General features: G+C 47.2%; 1 protein-coding gene across 3 annotated transcripts in view; it reads left to right on the top strand.

Moving 5' to 3' along the window:
• Positions 1–22,031, top strand: part of SLC7A9 (solute carrier family 7 member 9) — a 1,176,401-nt gene that overhangs the window by 953,111 nt on the left and 201,259 nt on the right. For all 3 annotated transcript variants that reach the window (XM_086945130.1, XM_086945132.1, XM_086945131.1), the window contains exon 10: positions 5,805–5,901. In XM_086945130.1, coding sequence (XP_086801256.1) covers positions 5,805–5,901 — 97 coding nt within the window. The remainder of the gene's footprint in view (positions 1–5,804; positions 5,902–22,031) is intronic.

The following is a 22,031-nucleotide window of genomic DNA, read 5'->3' as shown; positions in this document are numbered from 1 at the left end:
TAGTAGAAACTTCTTTGGCAACTTGCCCCATAGGAACATTCGAAAATACCGGCCGCTCAAGCCTCGGTGCCAGAGCGACTCGCTCAACCACAACCCCATCCCCAGCAGAAACATTCGAAATTACAGGCCGCTCAAGCCTCGGAGCCAGAGCGACTCGCTCAACCACAACCCCATCCCCAGTAGAAACATTCGAAAATACCGGCCGCTCAGGCCTCGGTGCCAGAGCGACTCGCTCAACCACACCATCTCCCGTACCAATAGATCTTGTACTCTTCACCGGGAGACTCTCCCTAGGTTGCCACACAGACCACCACCCATCCTTACCTTTTGGCAATTGCTCTGACTGCAGTGTGACAGCCCCACGATCCTTCTGCGAAGGTCCAGACCTCACTGCCCCTCGTACACCTGCATGGTCCGCTCGAGACTCCTGCAAAACACGAGAAACAGTGGGTTGCCCCATCCCACCCCCCTGGGCCCGTGCTGCCAAAAGCCCAACATTTGATTCTCTCAATTCCCCCTCCTCCAAATCCTCCCCACGAAAACTCCCACAGAAAGCTTCATCAGAAAATAAAACTTGGTCACTGCCACTGGGCAGAGCCCCATCACCAATACCCCCATCATAAAACTGCCAATCAATAGGCTGAAAGCTGTTTACATTGAAAACTGTAGAAGAGCTATCCGCTCCAGATAGCCCCCCGTGAAGCCCACCACTGGAAACAGCCGTGTGGACAGGTCCCGGGCCCGTAGAAACAGCCGACAGCCGCCCAGCCGAAGGCGCCGCATGAAAACTGCGGCCGCTCAAGCCAGACAAAGAAGAGGACCCCGCAACCGGGTCCCCGAAAACGAAAACGCCATCTCCCCCCGAGGAACGAGCTACCGACGCCAAACCATGGTCGCCCACCGTCCCAGGCGCAGGGCCACCCAAACGGCCACCCGGCCGACCCCTGGGAACCGGAAAAAGGGTAGGACCCGTGCCTGTGGGCGCCCCCTTTTGCAACGAACCCCTCCCACTCGAAGCCAAGGGGGTGGCGGTGGCAGACCCCAGGCCAGACACACCGGTGTCCATGGACTGTGCAGCTGGGGGTGGCAGCCCAAAAGTGGCAGCACCCGCAGAAAGTACAACATCAGCAGGGGGCGGGACGTCAGGGGGGGGGGCAGTCCGGCAACTCGTCCGGCAGGGGGCGGACATCAGTCCCATCCTGGGACGGAAAGCCAAAAGAGGGGTGAGGGGCAGTACCAGGCCCCGGTACGGCGGGGGAGAGCAGGAAACATTGCCCGTTTAGCCATAGGTAAGGCGAGGCCCCGTCCGACAATAAGGGAACCGCAGAGGGGGGGACAGGGGGCACCATTGCAGGGGGGGGAATTGCACACGCCCGGGCACATCCAGGCTCCGCCCACGCTTGGGTCTAGGGCCCGCCTGAGGCTTCCCCGACTTCCCCCGGACCATCCCGCTGGGGCTCGGAGCCTGTCGGCCCGCCGAACGGCCCCTCCTCCCCCCGGGCGCCCCACGTGTGCCAGCACTAAAAAATGGTAAACCACATACCTGCTGGGAGGCGCCCGGGGCATCCGGCGGGGGTTCCACATCAACGGCGGGCAACACTAGCCCAGGCCCGTCAGCCGGCATCGCCGCCTCTCCGTCTTCCTCATCCTCCAGGCCCTGCGATAAGCAGGCTTCCACCGCCCTGGATACGCCCTCAGACGCCTTGCGAGGGGGGCGAGCCATGCCGACCCACGCCTCCGCCGGGACACCCGGCCGCAGCAAGTCTTCACGCCCCGCCTCACACAGGATTTGCACCGCCCTCCGGACCTCAGCCGCCGCCTCCATGACCCAGGACAAGGTAAACCACGAGCGCCGCAAAACAAACCTCCCACCTAGCCACCCGCTACGCAGTTCCCAACCGCCAGGCTGACTCCCTTATATCTGTTCCCTAATCAGTCCCCACCTGATTTCCTGATTCTCGCGCGAACCTACCCAGGAAGAGACCGGCTCGCGCCTGGCTCTCCCTGGGTCCCCCCTCGCCAGCGTGTATTGCGATAACCTTGAGCTCTCACTTTAACATGACGGTCACGCAAAGAATTAGGAGCTTTGGGGACTCGAGGTGCACTTCACAGTCTTAGCAAAGGGGCCAGTGACTGAAGGAGCACAGAGCGCAGCAAACCCCCGCCCCACTCCCACCCCCCATTATTCTCATAAGGCAGGTCCTTCAAGAGCCGGCATCATGGCCTGGGGCGCTCCTACTAACATAAATTAACAAGTTGGTGTTGCCAAGCTTCACAGGAACCAGACCAGCGACGCCATATGAACAGCAGTCAGCCACAACACATCTCCTAGTCTTTTCCTACCATTTTTAGATCGAGCCCCCATGCTGTTGCTTTGATCAGAGTTTGGAAATTGTGGTGCAGAGAACAATGCCTTTGAAACGATTTGCAATCTGCATGGTAGAATGTAAACACTGAGATCTTTCCACTTGGCCTCTTCTGTCGAAATTAAAGCCCAGACCACAAAAGCTAATTGGCTTTGAAATATTTCTCGGGCATTGGTGAAGTAAAACGCACTTACTGCTTCCTGCTATGAAGAGCATCACCGTTATTTGGCGTGCCTTGGCTTAGGAATTATGCTAATACCAGTCGCTGTAAACAAATGGCAACACAAGCGTCAGACATCCAAAAGCGTCAGGCATCCACAAGCGTCAGGCATCCACAAGCATCAGACATCCACAAGCATCAGACATCCACAAGCATCAGACATCCACAAGCATCAGGCGTCAGACATCCACAAGCGTCAGGCATCCACAAGCGTCAGGCATCCACAAGCGTCAGACATCCACAAACATCAGGCATCAGACTTTTATTTAAGTATTAATTATTTAAATAATAAAAACCATTGTTATTTGTATTATCAATACATGTAAGTCACATAAATACAACACATATTGCATTACAAATGCTATAGGTGTCACATTTGCGAAAGTTATAACTATTGGCATGGTAAATGACAACGCTATTAATTTCGCTATTTTCAAAAACAAAACCTAAATAAAAATTGTGTCATTTACAATACCAATAGCTCAAACTTTCCTAATACGAGACCTATTGCATTGCAAATGCTTGTTGATATGGTTATAGCCCACTTTTTGCCTTGTATCTGGTGCAACTTTGACCAAAAGTGTGCTGTATTCCTGCTAACCAGGTCCCCAGCACCAGTGTTCTTTTGCTAAATTGTACCATTGTTCCACAATTGGCACCACTTTAAGCTCCATGTAAGGCCCTAGTAAATGGTACCACTGGTACAAAGGGCATTAGAACTAAAGAGCATTCCTTAGGGCTGCTGCACAAACTGTGCCACCCTAAGGGACCCCTCACCAAGATCATGTTAATTGCCATTGCAGCCTGCGTGTCTTGGTACAGAGAAAAGCAGATAGTTGACATGGCACAAATCCCTGTGTGTCCAGCCAATCCAGCACTGCATGTGGTATGGGTAAGTCACCACTACAGCAGGCCTAACAACCCTAAGGCAAGGTTCACTATACCCAATTGTGAGCATATCTGCCTAAGTGGATATGTCCCTTTGGTGTCTAAGCAAAACCTTGGAAACTACATGTGTGCAGGAAAGCCATGATGAGTACATGGGCTGAACATTTGTGATTATGAGTTCCCCAGCTAAATGATGGCTTCACTGTACCGCAAGGTGTTTGGTAACAAAAACCTAATCTTAATAAGCCTACACTGATGCCAGTAATTGATTTATTAACACATGCACCCAGAGAGCACCTTAGAGGTGCTCCCTGAAAACCTACAGACTACTAGTGTGTTGGCTGACTGGTCTCGACCAGTCAGCCACCCTAGACAGGTTTCTGACCTCGTGAGGTGAGAGTCTTCGCTCTAGGAGTCAAGAACAAAGCCTGCTTAGAACGGATGTGTTCACACCTTCTCTACGCAGGATGTGCAATCCAGAGTGGGAATCTTCAAAGACCCTGCCACCTTTATAATGTGACCCCAGCCTCTCCAGATAGTGGAGGTGCCCGCCCCCTGTCCTTCTTCCACTTTTGGAGGCAAGACAGGTGGGAAAATTAATAAGATTATGAGGTGTGCCCAAATTCAGCCTGCATCTCCCCCAGGGCAGGCCAGTTGATGTGGACCCCACTTTTCAGATTCTTTCATCTTGTTTCGGACGGAATTAGCATTCTAGGGTCAGGGACGAAATTAGCATTCTAGGGTCAGAGTTATGCCCACTTCCCACAGGAAGTGGTCGTAGAGAGGGTGTAGACACCCTAAAGGTTGGTAGCTCATTGCCTACTACCGGTCATTCGCCTTAAACACCCCTAAATTGAGTATTTAGGCAGCACCCCTGAAGCCAAGAACTCAGATTTGACAGATCAAGAGAAGAAACACGAAGAAGAGTCACTGTCTGATGAGAACTGCAGCAAATCCATGGACTTTGGTGTGAAACCCTGCCTGTCCTCAGACCTCTCTCTGCATCCATGACAGAGTGACTCGTCCTATGATCTGCATAACTACCAAAACCTTGGGTAGTATGCCATCACTTTGAAAATCACCAACATCCATTGGAGTAGAGGAGCTACTCCCCTGCACTCCACAGGCACCGACAAGCAGAGTCCAGTCCCCCGCCTTGCAGCTCCCCAGCATGACTGACGCCGCACCCAACCAGAAGAGGGTACTTGTGCTCTGAAAGGTCGGACCTGTCTCCCCGCCGAGTGTGAAGACACCAGGACCAACCAGAGTCATTTAGCACTACCCCCGCGGTACTGGACGTCCTGCACCAAACACCAACAGTGAGAGTCCAGTTTAGATTCTCACTGCACCAGAACCAAGCAGCCGTCAAGGAGCGTCAGCATCACTGAGACCCGCTTTGAGAGTGAACCAGCTGCCATGATTTTACTCCTGCCAGCTGTTTCTCCCTGACCGCGAGGTGCATCTTTGCGCACCAGCCTGGCCAATCTAACCACTCTGCACCTGAGCCTCCTGCAAGGGTCCCAACAAACCAGCTCTGACCCCTTGCTACAAGACCCCTTGTGACCTAAGCTCCCAATTGGGAGCTCCCGGACATGTCCCCAAGTCCCTCTGTGCAGCCTGTCTGTGGGTGGCCCACCCTTCACCGTAGTGCGCCAGCTACCAACCTCACCAGCACCCCGCTCCTGGAAGAACCTGGGTGGAGTCCTAAGAACTGCTGGTAGTACTTGGGCCCTTGGCCCCTACAACTCTGAATCCCGAAGGTGAACCCCTGAAACTGACTGTACCTACCTGTATTCATCTCTGCTTTTTCCTTCCATAGGATTGAATTGTGTGTAAAAGTGCACAGGTTTGAACATTTAACTTAACTGTAAATATTACTAGCAAAAACATTACTTACCTTTGAACTAAGTTCTTAGTCTTAAAACATATAAAAATACGTACTATTTTGGTCTCTGATTTATTCTTTGAGTGTGTGTCTCATTTATTGCCTCTGTGAGTTTAACAAATGTTTAGCACTACCCTCTAATAAGCCTAACTGCTCGCCAACACTACCACAAAAGAGCGTTAGGGTTATCTACTTTGTAAATCAATTGGGTATTCACTGGACTCTCTGCACAGTGCAGTACACTATATAGAGAGCCAGCTTCCTAGAGTCATGATACATTATAACTTTAAGATAATGGAGCAGGATCTTGGAAACGTACCTTAGCTTCATAATCATTAAATTACACTGTGAACATTTTCTAAAGATTTATATTTTCTTCATGACTTTATACTGCATGAATGACACAGCATGGCTTTGATTACAAATTACCTCTTCTTTTGGTTAGGCTTGTTTATGTAGCAGGCCGTGAAGGACACATGTTGAAGATCCTGTCCTACATCAGTGTGAAACGCTTGACTCCGGCTCCTGCACTCATATTTTATGTAAGTTAACCTCCCTTGAATAAAAGAAACATTTTAGAGTAAAACGAATTCTCAGATTTAAACATTTTCTGAATGTTAATAACTGTTCTTAGTACGTGCTCTGTTTAGTCGAATAACTGTTCTTAGGGTATGCTCTGTGTAGTTTCTTTTGTATTTTATTTTATTTTAGAGTTGTATACAGTGCGAACTAGACCTGAAGAGATCAGGTATCAGAGCGCTTTACATGAGCACATTTTCTTTACAGATAGACACATTAATTTTTTTTAGTCGTCCTCTGTCCCTCTTTATGTTAGTCCCGGTGTTCTTCAGCAGTTCAATTTCTCTGTTTTTTAGCTGCTATCTTTTGCATGTTACTTAGATATGTTAATTCAAGTTACGAAATGTATCATGATGCCCCTTCAAAACAATAACGTTCAAATAATACCAACCGTTTTTTGTTGACCACCAGGAGAGAACTTTAGAAATTCAAATAAATGCCTCTAGGAGCAACTGGTCCTGTCCATCCCGTATGAGAAAATGTCTGTTCAAGTTACAAGTTAAGGAGATGTGTACAATCTTTTCATATGAAAACTCCCATTTTCTATCCAGTAACCATCAAAAATAATTATACCAAACAGCAAATTAAGATCTCAGAGTGGGCAAAATAACACTCTAGTGCGTACTGTTTCAAAATACTGCTTTTTTAGTTGTCCTTTGTATAGCTGATGACAAGAAAAATAATTCTAAAGGATAACCCATTGAGAAAGTGTAGTGGGCGGAGACCCGGTAAGGAAATAATCCTGAAGCAACACCAAGCCTCTGGGAACAAGTTCTTCTTTATTAGTAGATAAACAGAGTCCACAACAGCAGAGTCACCTGGACAGGTCAGAGAGCTGTTGGGAGAGTGAATCCACCAACAGCCCTCAGAACCTGCAAAGTGTTCTATTGAATACCTGTGGCATAAGAGGAACTTAAAGGTGTACCATCCATAAAGTAAACCTTCATGAGATAAACTAAAATCCCACAGTACATCAAACCCTTGATTTCTATTAACATTGAGGAGGGTCAATTAGTAAACAAATTCTAACCTCAGGCACTGTACGAGTCAGTCTGATGGGCGCTCTTTTCGTGATACTCCTCTTTGAACCTCACTCTTTCCAAACGTGTCACAGATCAGGGTGTAGTTGCCAATGTTTGCTCATCCCACCCCATCAAACCAGTGGGTCAAAAGACGAGTCTTTCTGTGGTCTGGCCAGGAATAGGTTAAAGTCTAGAATCAGCGATGACACGAATAGTCAGCAGGGGTGGCATATTTGAGATTGGAATCGTCCACAGGTGTAACCCTATCTCACGGAAAGTGGACTAACACAGACCCTAACTCTATTGCTTCATCATCCTCCACGACCAGATGTGATGCTATTGCCTGTCTGTTGCTGCCGGATCTGGAGTAAATCTATTTAATTGAAATTGGATCAGCCACTCAAAAATAGCATAGATCTTAAACAGTGACAACCACTAATAGAATATATATGCATTGAAATGATATTGCCTTTGTTAGGGTACAGATTTAGGAATTAACTGTTGAGTATCTTTCCCATATTGTTTTAGATTTTCTGCAAACAGCAGAAAAGTAGGGTCTCTTTTTACTCGTGTTTATTAGAAGACCGGTTACTGAAAACAGATTGTCTTTTCCACATTTAGCAGATTCCTGGCTCACTCAAAAAATGAATAATACAGTGTAGATACAACACCAGCTAGCCCTGGTTTGCAAACAGGACATTCAGATAATTCCCATGTGTGTCACCTGATAAAACTGGGTGGTAATGATATGGTCTTAAATAATTTAATGAACTCTACCCTGCCGGTTCTCTATTTGTCTTTAAACCTCAAGTTCTTGCGGTAAAAATGAACATGCTTCCTTTGAGGTTTCATTCTACTTTGCCTATTTTCCAATATAAATGAGTGACGTACACATAAATGGCATGTGCAGTAGCAGGTGCAGGATTTGGACCCTGCACTGGAGTGTTATGTCCTCACACTATGCATTGAAAACAACCCTCTTGGAAGGTAAAACAAGCATTTGCAATACAATAGGTCTCTCATTTGTGAGAGTTTTAGTCATTGGCATTATAAATGACAATGCCTTTTATTTATGTGTTTTGAAAACTAGCAAGCGGTGTGTAAAAACGTTGTGTGGACTTATAGTCGTTGCTTAGGGGAAACAAGGCCGGCAGTAAGCGCGCCTCTTTTACTGTCAGCCTTGCTTCTTGTAAGCAAGGACTATAAGTACAAAGTTCTTGTTTATGCACCACTTACCAGACCCTCCAGCTTTTTGCGATTTCGCGATTCACGATAAAATTGCGAAATCAGCTAACTAGCACAATGGCTGCGATATTTGCAATATTGGCCGTGATATTTACAATTAAGTGTCTACCGGGAGACACCAAAACAAACAATACCCTTTTATTGGCTGTGTGCACGCACGCCATTACGTGCCGCCGTCCAATACCTGCTACCTCCTGGCCAAGCTGTGAGAGGCAGAGAAGAAGAAACGTTTCTGCACAGCTTTACGCTTAGCAAAAGGCGTGATTTAGTTGCCCACACCTGTCAAGAATCGGTTATAAACCCGGCATCACCATGACCCTGCAGCGTGTCTTTCAGTAATGTCTGTTAATTGGAGCTGTTTTAGTTTTCCTGTGGCCGGAACATCTGGCAGGTGAGCGGACCCTGCTCTCAGCCTGGCCTCCTGATAGTGACAGACAGCAGCAGGTGTTAGAAAGTCAGGAGCGAAGTCTAGATTACAGTGTAAAACAGGCATGTTATTTATCTGCTGTAATTTTAGCCACGTTTGATGATTTTCTTCACCTACCCTGTTCGGCATGGGTGCTTCGAGAAGTTTTTACTGAACTCGTGGCATTCTCTTGGTTAATGTCTCCAAATTATATGTACTGCTGGATATAATTGTAATTCACGGGTTCTGACATAGTGGAATAATTTTGATTTTTCACAGCCTGCTGGGAAGAAAATCTGGATTTTATTAAGGACACGGAGGCTAATATTATGCAAATCTCCTTTATTACCACAGGTCAGTAGCAACAATTGAAGAATACAGAACTTCAATGAACATTCTGAGTAAGAATAAAGTTCCTTAGAAACCATCTCTCATCCTTCTTTGTCCAAACTGCGAAGAAAGATCAACATGAGATAAACTTGAAGATCAAAGGTTGAAGATCCAATATTCATAACCATAAAAAATCCAGAACGAGTTATTCTGAAAGAAAAAAGTAAATATCGTAACAACAGTCATTTGGGAGGGTTTAAGAAAAAAGAGGTGGGATAATATTAGCCTCCGTGTCCTTAATAAAATCCAGATTTTCTGCCCAGCAGGCTGTGAAAAATCTAAATTTTATGGCACGACAAGGAGGCCATATTATGCAAGTTTAAAGTGCATTAAGAACATTATCAATCACATTAGAAATTGGTTTGAAATAACATGCTCTAAACATACTATCATTTGACCAATCTGCAGCTATAAGGATGTCTTGTAATCCTCCATCTAAACAGAAAGCTTTTGAGGCCGAAGCCCCTCTTAAGGAATGAGCACCAAAGATGGAAATATCAACACCGCTTTCATGGATAACGTTTTTAACCCATCGAGCAAGGGTTGGAGAAGACACTCCCTTATAAGGAGATCTATAAGAAATTAACAATTGTGATTCATTCATTCTTAGATGTTTCGTTCTTTTTTCATACTCTTTTAAACATTTAACCACACAGAGTCTATCATTCGCAGAGAAAAAGGGATAGAAAATATTAGAGGACAGAGTCTTCGTTCATTTCTTCAGGTAAAAGCAAACTCCTTCAGGTCGAAAAGCCCTACTTGAAATGTCTAAAGCCTTAACGTCTGAAGTTCTTCGAAAAGATACCAGACAAAGTAAAACAGTAATTTTAAAAGAAATACGTTTGAGTGAGAGAGAAGAATTATCTCCCCACGATGATAAAGTTCTAAGTACCAGAGAAGCGTCCCACAGTGTGGTATATTTTGGGCCAGGAGGGTTTAGAAGAACCCTCATGCTTCTCATTATCTTTTTGATTTAGAAGATTTTGTCCAACTGATAATCCATTAACTAATGAATGACCAGCTGAGATCGCGAATCTATAAACATTAACGGTTCTGTAAGACAGACCTGAAGTAAAAAGATCCGAAAGATAATTGATAACATTTACTAGATCAGTTGAAATGGGATCGTAACACCGTTGAATGCACCGGCGAACCCATTTGTTCCATGCCAGTCTATAAGCTTTCCTTGTGCCAGACGCCCAAGATTCTGAAATGAGTCTGAAAGCGTTTGGCGAAAGACCAGGGACTCTCCATTGTCTCCTGAAATCTTCCATGCCGTCAGAGTTAGAAGGCCCTGCTCTACAAGGGGGTGTGTGTAACCCTCTGGATCTAGAAGGATTTCTTTGAAAGAAGGATTTAAAATCGGAAAGTCTATGCTCATTTCCAGAATAATTGGAAACTACGCTTGGGATCTCCAAAGGGGAGCTATCACAACCATGCTCCGATTGTAACGTCGGGCATGGAGGAGAAGGCGAAGAAGCATTGAGAAGGGGGGGAAAAGCATAAGGTGCTAGGTTTGTCCAGTCTTGTAAAAAGGCATCCACTTTCGTGGCTGCGGGTCTGGTCTCCAACTGAAGAAGTGTTTCAGATGGGTGTTTATACGGTCCGCAAACAGATCTGTTGTGAATGGGCCCCACATCGATTGGATGGATAGGAATATATCTCTGTTCAGTCTCCAGTTGCTGGAGTCCCTGAAATTCCTGGAGTACCAATCTGCAACTTCGTTCTTCAGTCCGGGAATATGTTCCGCTACAACTGAAATACCTTTGTTCAAACAGTAGTTCCAAAGGCCCTTCGCTAAGTCTGTCAAATCTTTGGAATGAGGACCGCCCAGTTTGCTGACATAGCGAACTGCTGACACATTGTCCATTCGTAAGGTTATACAGCATTTCATTGAATCTTGAGTGAAACAACGAACCGCAAAAGAACCTGCTAGTAATTCTAAGCAGTTGATATGCAATTCTTTTTCTTGTGGGGTCCAGCGACCCCCTGTCGACGAGTTTCCACATCTTGCACCCCAACCTTCTAAACTCGCATCTGATTCTATTATCAAATCTGGTAGTTCTCGAAAATGGCTCTTCCATTCCAAGCCTCTAAATTTTTGAGCCACCAAAGTAGATGAAGCAGATTGTTGATTGCTTTATTATTTCTGTCCAGTGTTTGTATTATGTATTTTAATTTATTTATGTTATGCAGTGAAAGCAACCTGCCCTAAGGCAGCATGCATCTTCCCAGCCGTCCCTCTGCTAAACCTTGGAGTTTTTTCTCTGTAAGTGCCATGGGATTATCAACTCGGTCTACAATAAAAACACACTTTTCAGGGATGGCATTGATTTAGTGTTTGGTGCTTGTGACTTTGCAGTCTTCAGAATATACACACTCTATGAACATGGCCTACTTGTATGGTGTGCTTATTTTAAATTTGTAACCAAGTATTGCGAAAGCTAATTGGTCTGACCCTGGCCTGTGTCCAAATCAAGAACAGCCATGGGGCCAAGTCAATGTGAGGGTATCCTAGTGCCAGAGTATAACTGTAACTGCTTCAAAAGATGTACACAAGTCCGCAGGAAATGCATGCGATGTAAACCCCCTACACCACAGGACACTGTGGTCATCTGAAAAGTTGCTGGGAATGGGGCAGAGTTTCCTACAACTAGAGAGCAGAGGTATGTGGAGGGTCTGCAGCAGCACATCTGGTGCGAGCCACAGGAGGTTTGGATTCTCAGGGGAGAAGCACTGGACAAGGAAAACTGCCACTTTGAGGCCTAGAGTCAGGTGCTGGAATGCAGAAGAGCATCGTGGGAAGACATGAAAAAGACAGTCTTGACCGAGGGTAAGGCTGTACAATGCTGAAAACATTCACTGCCTTCCCTAGCTCCTGTTGACATAATCAGACCCTCCAGCATTTCGCAATTCCAGACCTTTAAATGGGCCAGGTCTGGCCAGTGCTCAGCACCAGTAGTTCTTAAAAGCAGGTGCAGAGACGGTTCCCTGTCCGGGTGAAAAAAACCAAAAAACACTCAGCTGTCACTGCTTTATGCAGTGCACCTTGGAGCTCTTTACATGAGCATTATTTGAATCATACATAGGATGTTGAGCTGTCATGAGGCTCGAACCACGCCACTAACCCGCAAACAAGAACTGGAACATTTTCAAACTGATATACAATAAAGTCATAGATGTTGCTTATTTCTCTTATGCCTATTTCACAGTGGAGTACTTTGCTAAATCAGTTTAAGACTGAAAAGGAAAGATTACAAGTACAATAAACTGCAGCAATAATGCCGCTAAATTTCCATTTTTGGTGCTGCTAAATTTGCAAATCTATGCCGCAATATCCTGGGGGTCTTGCTTGCAGGTTTTCAAATCACAAATTTAAGGCATTGTCATTCACAATGCCAATAGGTCAAACTCTCTCAAATGTGAGACCTATTGCAATGCAAATGCTTTTAAGTTTTTGTTTTTCTCAGTGAGGTAACCTAAGTGTGACAGGTGTACTTCGACCTTGGTTCAGTGGTTTTGTGCCTTAGGACTCAAGTTGCAACCCACAGATGAGGCCCTACAAGGTGGAACAGGTCTGAGCTGGCTTTTGTTTCCTTTCGGGAGGAATGCATCACAATTCTTAGTAGGAGGCCCCATTCTGGGAAGACTTTCCAGAAAGATGTACCAAACCTTTGAGGATACACGATATGGAGGCCAGTCTTAAGCTGGCATGAGATGCAGGCAGATTGCGTGGTTACGTTAGAAGCGGGTGGGGCCCATGAGGTTGATATAGTTCTGTCAGTATTAATGTTTCTTCTAGCGTGGCTGGGGAGAAGAATCTAAAAGTACGATTATTTATAGTCATTCCTCACATCCAGGGGCGGCTCCTCCACGTGGGCGGAGGAGCATCGCCACTCTGCTTTCTCGCAATGCGAGAGGTAGAAACATAAAATGGTATTACGAATACCATTTTATATTTCTGCTTCTTGCACTGCGAGAAAGCAAAAGGGTTTGGTTGGGGACGGTCCTTCTCCAGGCAGGGGAGGAGTGGCTTGTCCACTGTTGTGGGCGATGACTGGTTGGTCAGCCCCAGGGCTGACCAAACTAGTCATAGGCACTCTGCCATTTTCTCCATGTAGGCTGCATGCAGCCTGCATGGAGAAAACGATCTCCCCATAGATGCCTTTGGGGTTGGCGTCACAGCCAATCACAACGCTACCATTGCCGCATTGTGATTGGCTTAGGGGAGGGGAGGGAGGCTGCCAGCTTCCGGTGAGGAGCAAAGAGAGAAGATGTGACGCGGGACCAGAGGCAAAGGTAGGCAAAGGTACTTTTAAAAATGTTTTAAATTAACCCCCCGAAAACACCTTCCTGATAGCACACCAAATCTGCATGCATTGCAACCATCTCCCCTTACAGCTTCCAGTACCAAGTCTTATCAGGGAGTCACCAGATTTGTTGAATTATGTGCCCATCTTGGAATGGGTGAACTTTCTGCAGTGCTAATTTGCGCAATGTAAAATGAGATACAGTCAAAAGTATTATTATTAAACAGCTTCATAGAATACCTCAAATGGCCAACACAGGCTCAATTAGGAGGCTGATGGAAAGATGGCGTGGTTTATACGAATTGTTCGCCTTACTCCATGCCTCCACCGACACAGTGTCCAGTGTGTCCTTTATAAGTGGCAATATAACTAATTCTGGGAGTCATAGTTTTTTTGCTTTCCTGTCCTCAGTACCATAGCATTTAAAAGGTTCTCTTGTGCAGATGCTAAAGAGAAAGTGGCCCGCGCAAATAATTAAATAAATAGGCGGCCACTAAAGGGAAAGCGGCCCTAACTGTAAATTAAATAATTAAATAAGTGTGGCCGCTAAACTGAAAGCTGCCTGAGCTGTAAATCAAATAATTAAATAAGTGTGGCTGCTAAACTGAAAGCAGCCTGCGCTGTAAATTAAATAATTGAATAAGCCCGGCCGCTATAGTTAAAGCAGATCACGCTAAAATTTAAATAAATACATTACTAGAAGCATGCGGCGGGCTGCAATGTCGTAGGTGGAATACGGGAAGATCATGAAAGAAAATAGTGCTCACCAACTTATAAAGCAGACCTTGTAACAACACAAGTAAAAATTCCAGTCGTTATGGGAGGATACAAATGCAGACAAGGCGGTACAAAGGAGGGACTACTAAGCATCTTCACAAATGAAAAACATCAATTTCGCAAGGACAGTAACATGAGCCAATAGAAAAGATGGTCAGGAAATGGGCGGAGCTTCTATGCCGTACCTTAATACAGCATGCCGAGCAGAGCAGCACATGAGCAGCCATGGTCATGGTACTCACGCAGACACCACATGTGGGTGAGTAAGGGTCCGTGGCTGACATTTGTCATCCATAGGACTCACAAGGCTTGAACCCCAAGGACTTTGAAAAAAAAATAGAAAAAGGCAATTTGCTCCGTCAATTAAAAATGTCAAGTAGGCCGAAAACAGCCCGAGGAACTGCACTGATAGTGTGGTAAAGAAGGAACTGGCGTCAGCACGTCAGGGAAGGGCTTATGTGGACTCTGTTGACCTCAAAGTCAGGAGACAACGTCGGTACGGAATCGCTCAATGCCCTCTATCAACACACAGAGGTACTGCTGAAAATGTTTTGGGATCCAGTATGGTGCCTGGGGAGGATTCTAAGATAAGGAATCTGTGGCTAAATGTCTCTATTAAATAAAAACAACTTTTGTACAGTCCATGCATACCAGTATGCCACTGCAACAATCCATTCACCACCATTAGACTCACTGTCCTGTGGCAGTATGATACTGTTACAATTTCACTCCATGTAATAGATCTGTATTAGTGTGTCAGCGCATGCCATTGAGTAACTCTGTAAATATGTCACTATATCTTTGTCTGCCACTACATTTATCTTTGGTCAATGTGTTTACTGACAACTAGCCCGTGTATCGAAGAAGTTACAGGCCAAATTAATGTTGGCCATTTGCCTTCTACATATTTCACCCAAGCCATCAACAGGGGAGCTCAATGAACCTCAAGTTTACTCTCATCAGCTGTTTGCCATGCAGGGACTACTAGGATGTCGGAAGTTACTCTACCTGGGCAGAGCCCTTCCCTCCTACTCAGGACTTTGGCTAGAAGAAGGTGGAAAACCAGAAAGAAAGAAACTAAGATATTATTTCCGTTTCTGGTAGAGACTTTCTTACCACAGACCCCTTGCCGTGTGAATTTTCCCAGGTGCCAGAATGGATTTGGATTATTTTCGTAACTTTGGTAGTTCGTGTCATGCAGCTCTGCTTCTGGGGCTACTATATGTGTTCCACATCTGCGTGCTGACGCCAGTTTCTTTCTGACGTTGTAAGCACTGTTGGACATGAAGCCAATAGAAATCATAATATGCCAATGTGCAGAAATCTACTTTGGGATCCTATTTATGGGCTGTATGAGTCCATTCCACAGAAAAGGGAGGAGGAGGACCAATCAGCAAGGAATCTGCGGTTAAATAGTCTCTCTCCCAGACAACGTGTTGCTCAAGATTAGTAACTTGTTCTTCTGATAGGAGACTTCTAATCACAGATTCCTCACCTTGTGTATAGATATTAGTGCAGTACCTCCCCAGGTGGTGGACCTGTGGAATGAATCAAACCAGGAAATCCTGCAGGACAGATTGGGCAAAGTGCCCATTCTGCCTATCATAGCTTTCCAGGCAACAGTGTTTTGTGAATGTTTGTGAGAATACGCAAGTAGCATCCTGGCAGATGTCCAAGACTGGCACACTGTGTACCAGCACAGTGTCAGGAGCCTTTGCTCTGGTGGACTGAGCACACAGGCTTTCTGGAGATTGTGTCTTGGCTAGCCCATGACAAATCTGTATGCATAATACAGTCCATCAGGAGACGGTATGCTTTTGTATAGCATTTCTCTTTGGGCTCCAGAGAAGCCCACAAAAAGTTGACCATTGATTCAATGGTCTCTGGTCCGGTCAATGTAGAAACTTAGGGCCATCTTAGGCCCTCCTCTTCCTTGAACAGATGAATTGGGGGTGTAGAAAGAGAGTGAAGTAAAGGATTGCTCTATTAGGACTGGAAAGACTTCCTTTTTCAAGCAAACAGATTATATCTTGAAAAAAACTCCATAAAGAAAGATGTGTAAGGTTGCTGGGCAGACAAGGCCTAAAGTTCACCCACTCACAAGTTATAGTAATGAACAGCACAGTTTTTATGGTCAAAAGGATTATGGAACAGCTGTGCATTGGTTCAAAAAGAGTGTGCATTAAGTACTTGAGAACCAAATTGGATTCCCACTGCGGAATTACACTAATAGTTGGTAGGAACATGTGCCTCAACCCCTTCAAGAAACTCATCACAACATGTGATTAGGAAAAGGGTGGCTGAACAAGTAGGAAGGCCAAAAGGGCTGAGATGATGCTTAAGTGTTGCCACAGCAAGGTTTTGCTGCGCAACAGTGTGACAAAACAATAAAATATTAGGCCACTTTGTAAAGGCTGAATATCATGAGAAGAACACCGGACAGCAAACTCTTCCAAGCATCCTGCATTTATAGTTCTGGTGGAAGGACACTTGGCTGTCAGTATGACACTAACTACTTCCGGAGGAAGATTGAGAGGCATCAACCGTTGCCATTCAATCTCCTTGCATGGAGGTATAGGTTGTACAAATGGGGTGTTGGGTTTCGGTAGATCGTTGCCCCAGGGGGCCCTGAATAATGGCAGCCTGATCCCATCTACCTCAAATGGACTGAGAGGCCTGTTACTGTGAATCAAGTCACAGCTTTGCTTCTGTTGATATGCCTTCACAAAGCTCTGAAAGGGGTGTAATTATTGGGAGAACTGACGCACCAGCAGAGCAAGCCTAGAAGAGTGTGCCATTGCCTTGCGGTCCTTAAAACGCTGAAAGACCGAATCTGCTTTGTCTCCAAAAAGACTGATTCATAAGTCACTGCTGGACATCAGTGGAAAATAGGGTGGAATGAATCCAAGTGTGGCCCCTAAGCACCACACTGTTGCAGGCTGACCTACCCTGGCACTCGGCTTTGTCTAGGTCTGTTCGAATGGAGCAATTAGCAGTGTCTTGTCCATCTTGAGTAAGGTGTTATAGATTTGGTCTTATTATGCCTGGGCAAGATATCTGCTACCATGTCCCATAACCCATGAGTGCATCTCCCTAAAAGGCAGTTGGTATTGACAGAACTGAGGCCAAGGCTGGTGGATGAAAACATCCTTTGGGTGAATGCCACTGTGCGTTTGTACTCTGTCTGGTAGGGTGGTTGGAAATGCATGAGGGCTCAAATGGCTGGAGACTTTCTGATGTTGGAGAGAAGGAATGCAAGGTCCCATGGACAGAGGTCTGTGCCTCCTTGAGATCAGTCTGTTAACTGGAGGCCAAGATCCTGCCTAACTGTGTGTCAGTGAGGGCATCACTGAATGGAAATAGAGACTCAGGGTTTGTTTTTCCTGGATGAAGCACTTTGTTAAAACTAAGATGTTCAACTCAGTGGTGGGTAGTGTGAGGTCCAATACTTTGGCTGCCCATCAGTGTGGCAAAGGAGGCAGACATTTGGAAGAGGTGAGTGGAGGCTAGTGTCAGGGGAGGTATCCAGGCTACTTGCATCCCACAAGTCCAGAAATAAATTCTCACCAATGTAAACTTGACTAGAGTCATCATTGTTGTTAGATTTGGGGGTCTCTAGTTGGCAGAGGTAGGGACCTTTGACCAAATAGGGACCCTTGCGTCTAGTCAGGGTACAGGGGTACACTCCTAAAATAACCCCTTCTCACCCCCTTGGTAGCTTGGCACGAGCAGATAGGCTTATCTCAGAGGCAGTGTGTAAAGCATTTGTGAAAACATACAGTAACCCAGTTACAACACTACCAATGGACACCACACAGTTGTAGTATAAAAATAAGTATTTTTATATAGACTTAACACAAGACCACAAACGACAAAAATCCACAATACCGTACTTTAAAAATGGTAGAACTATCTTAGTTCTCTTAAGATGTAAAATGCGACACTGAGTTCAATGTACCTTCGGAAGTGTAACTCTATACAACAAAAGTGTTGCAGGGAAGGTGGTGCGTCAGTTCCTTACACGCAAGAACGGTGATACGTCGGGTCCCTACTGATGCATAGGGGATGCGTCGGTTCTTCTCAGCGTGGGGATGTGATGCATCGGTTTCTTACTGCGCTTCCATGGCGATGCGGCCAGCAGCGCTGCTGTGATGTGATGAAGATCCGGTGAAATGAACAAAATGGTGTTATTTCCTTAATGTGTCACTATGCGTGTATGCCCGACGGCTGTGCGGCACCTCAACAATTTTTCTGAGCCGCGACAGGCCCTGCGACATGCTTCCCAGTGATGCAGCGGAGTCTGATGAGACGTCGATCCCCTGCTCCGGCGATGCGAGGTGCTTTGGCGATGATGCGACAGTTGCAGCAGCGATCTGCTTTCCCAGCGATGCAACGACAGCTGCTGTGGCTGCAACACCCTTCTCCGTTGATGATGCGGCGTCGCACAAGTTACTACTTGTGTAACGATATATCTGTAAGAGACATTAGTTAGTGATAGATTCCTTACCTTTGACATTTGTAACCCCCCCCTTTTTGTGCGGTTTCTACGTACTGTAATTGCAGCGCTTATCGACTGTCGATTATGCCCCCGGAGGGCGGGCTGATCTTGCGGACTCCTGGAGCAAGCTGCGGGTGAGTGAGGACTGTGGAGATCAGAAGAGGAACCAGCGAGCGCAGGACGACGGTGTATCTGGGGGCTGGTGCTGGCTGTGGGAGGAGGCCGCTCGGACGCGGAAGAGGCGCGACTTTGCCTTGCTCGCGTTCCGGTCGTTGGAGGCAGAGCCAGCGGCAACTACTGTGGCAGCTATTGTGAAGCAGAGGCGGCAAGAGGAGCGGCGCATGAAAATCCAATTAACATTTTTATTCAGCAGTGTAGCGGAGTAAACTTCAAGGTAGGAGGCCATCAATGTTTTTGTTCCCCACCTTGTGGGGGTAGTAAGGCTGTTGGTGCGGGTAACTATTCGACAGGGACACAATATGATAAGATATACAACAGCATATACGACGGCACAATTAGAGGACTAAACCCCCCACAATCAAGCAGGGTGAATTAAATCAGTACTCCAACTAGTTGTATGGATGCAGGGGGAGTAACTGGCAAGGGCGCTGGCAGTGAGGTCAGCTTAAGGGGCGCCAGTGATCGAGAGGAGAGTCAGTACCCTGCTAAAACAAACAGGTACGCACTAAGAGCCAGGACAGTGTTTGATTCAACTAAGGGAAAACCTGTATATCCCCTACGCATTTCACCCCCAGTTTCTGAAGTGAGGGAACGTGCAAGAAGGGGTAAAGCTAAGCTGAATACCTCAGAAGAATATTTGAGTGTGAAAAACATTAAAAGTAAGGGCAAAAGTAAAGGAGCTAAAGCAGCTGATGCTTGCATAAAAGTTTCTCCTTCACTTAAAACTTACTATAAGGTAATGTCTACTACTACCACTACAACCTCTGCTACCAGCTGCTCTCCCTTGCCAGTTCAGCCTGCCCAGCTCACCCAGCCCACTCAGCCCATTCAGTCTACCCAGCTTGCCTTGGCAACTTTGGAAGTAAATGCTATGGGGGTACCATTACAAGGAGACGCAATAGCGAATCCCATGAGCTCTGTTAAAGTGGGGAGTGCAGATAAGCTAACAGCCCCAGTAGAGGCAGTGGTTGTAGTGCATTCAGATATTGGACTGGTAAATAGGTATTCAGCGTTAGGGGGTGACGGATCAGGAGACACCCTATTGGATCCCACAGTAAAGGCTAATAGCTCCGATACACTGAACACAGCGCAATTAGTACAAGTATACCATCCCGCCTCATTCGACAGTGCCGGCACAGAGATCACTATAGACAAATCAGATGCAACCTCACACACATTGGCCGACATATTACTAGCTATGAAGGATGAGATTACCAGTAGGTTTATGGTATCGGAAACCAATCAAGCAGAAATGACCAACAGATTTTCTATTTCTGAGGCTAATCAAGCAGCAATTAAGGCATCTTGTGATGAGTTGGCCAAGAGGCTGGATGAGGTCATCCTCAGAACTGAGGCAATCGAGTCAGAAATCCCTAAGATCAAGGAATCTATGCGTACCACCGAAGCAGAGGTTACTAAGCTGTCTGTTCAGAATAAAGAACTGAAAGAGGGGGGGAGGAGCCTAGCCGGCGACTAAGATGGCCGCCTGAACCCTCGGCTCCGCTGATCCGTCTCCTTCTTGTCCGAGCCGCTAACAATCCTGGAGCTCACGGTGCACTCTCTCTGCGGCTTCGGACACGGGAGGCGGCGCTGCGCCCGACGGTGTGATCCCCGTCGCTCTTCGCTCAGCAGAAGTGAAGAAACATCCCAGTTTGTTCCCGGCGTACCTGGATGGCGTCCAGTTCTTTGTCTCCGTGGAAGGCTGCCCCCGACGGAGTGGAGCAGTGGCCGTAGACGGCGGATCGGAGCAGATTGGCGGTGAATTGTAGCAGCAACGAGCCATCCGCTACACTGTTGCATTTGCTTCCTCAACACGCGGCACTGGGATCGCGGCAAGTAGCGATACATTGTATCCGTTCCTGGCCTCATTGTTAGCCTTCGTCTTCCGACGACTTCCCCGGGGGCCATCTTGAGCCGGGCGCTCCTGAGCTCGCTGTTGCGGGCACGGCAGGATCCTGACGACGTTACTATCTTCTGCCATATGCTACAGCCGGGAAAGTGCTACTATGGAGAATGCAGCTCTTGCCCCTGAGCTCCGGTCGTGCAAGTTGAGACGCCGTAGGTGTTCCGGGCAGCTGGGAAGTGGTGCTGGCAGGGGGGCCCAAGTACTGACTCACGATCGGGAGCCCCACGGTCCTGATACTAAGCCGTCCCTTTCTCCTGAACTGCCCCTGAGCCTAAGGGTCATTCACGACGCCCTGACCGCCTTGCGGGCAGATGTCCGGTCCACAGCTCGGGACCTGGGAGGTCGACTGGACGCCGGTGGGCTCGCCCTGCCCCCCGTAGATCGAGCCTGCGTCCGCCTGCGGGGCGCCTCGCCACATCCTGTGCTCGGTCGTGGTGAACCGACTGGGCGGCTATGCACGGGGGTGCTGGTGGACCTGGACCTAGTTGCCACCTCGACTTTGCCGGAGTCACGTGTGGGCAGTGTGGAAGCTCCTATATTACCGCGTCGACTGGAGAAAAACAGCTGGGGGCCATGTCCTGGACTTTTCGTGGGGGCCGCTGGCGGCTCTGCCTATTGTGGTGAACCCATGTCGCCACCGTCTAGCTGGATTGTCGTGGGTGACTCGCTGCGCTGCTTATCACTATACAGTTTGGGACTCCACGGCACTGGACTGGTCGGATGCTGGGGTCAGGCACCTTCGATCGCTGCCGTGTGGACTAGCTGCCTTTGGTGGACTGCTGCCTTGCTATGGACCAACTGCCACGACTGTGGACCACACTGCGACGTCCGAAATGGACTTTGGTGATCGTTCCTTTACTCTGCAGTGGTCCCTTTGTTTGTTCCCACCTTCTACGAGATCTGTTGTGCAGCTGGATTGTGCCGTTCCACCGCACCGTAGGGGCCAAGGGTGAGGCTGCACCCTCTTGGGTCAGGACTGTCTCTCTTCTGCTGCTGGGACGCTGATGGACTGCCGGGGATTTAAACATTGGTATTGTACTGGTCTTGGGGTCGGGGCAAGGGCGGCCGGGGAATCATATGTTCATCGGACTGGAAATGCTTAATTGGACCTCCTCCGGTCTTATCTTTTCCTTTCCCGGGGAGTAATAGGGTACTGCACTCTTCCTTTCTCCCTGGGTTCAACCGTGATTTTCTGGACCTTTTTCTCTTCTTTTCTTTTACTTCTATATTTCGGGTTCTTCTGGGGCGACAGACACGTAGCTTGGGGGGGGGGTAGGCCATAGCCTCGGCATGCGTGTAGGGTGGGGGGTCCTCATTGGTACGTTTTTTGTTTCTATGGTGCCTTCTTTTTCTTTCTCC

Source organism: Lissotriton vulgaris, chromosome 12, assembly GCF_964263255.1.
Source record: "Lissotriton vulgaris chromosome 12, aLisVul1.2, whole genome shotgun sequence".
In the NCBI taxonomy this organism is placed as follows: Eukaryota; Metazoa; Chordata; class Amphibia; order Caudata; family Salamandridae; genus Lissotriton; species Lissotriton vulgaris.
The sequence above is the reverse complement of the archived record's forward strand: the minus strand, read 5'-3'. Positions and strand labels throughout refer to the sequence as shown.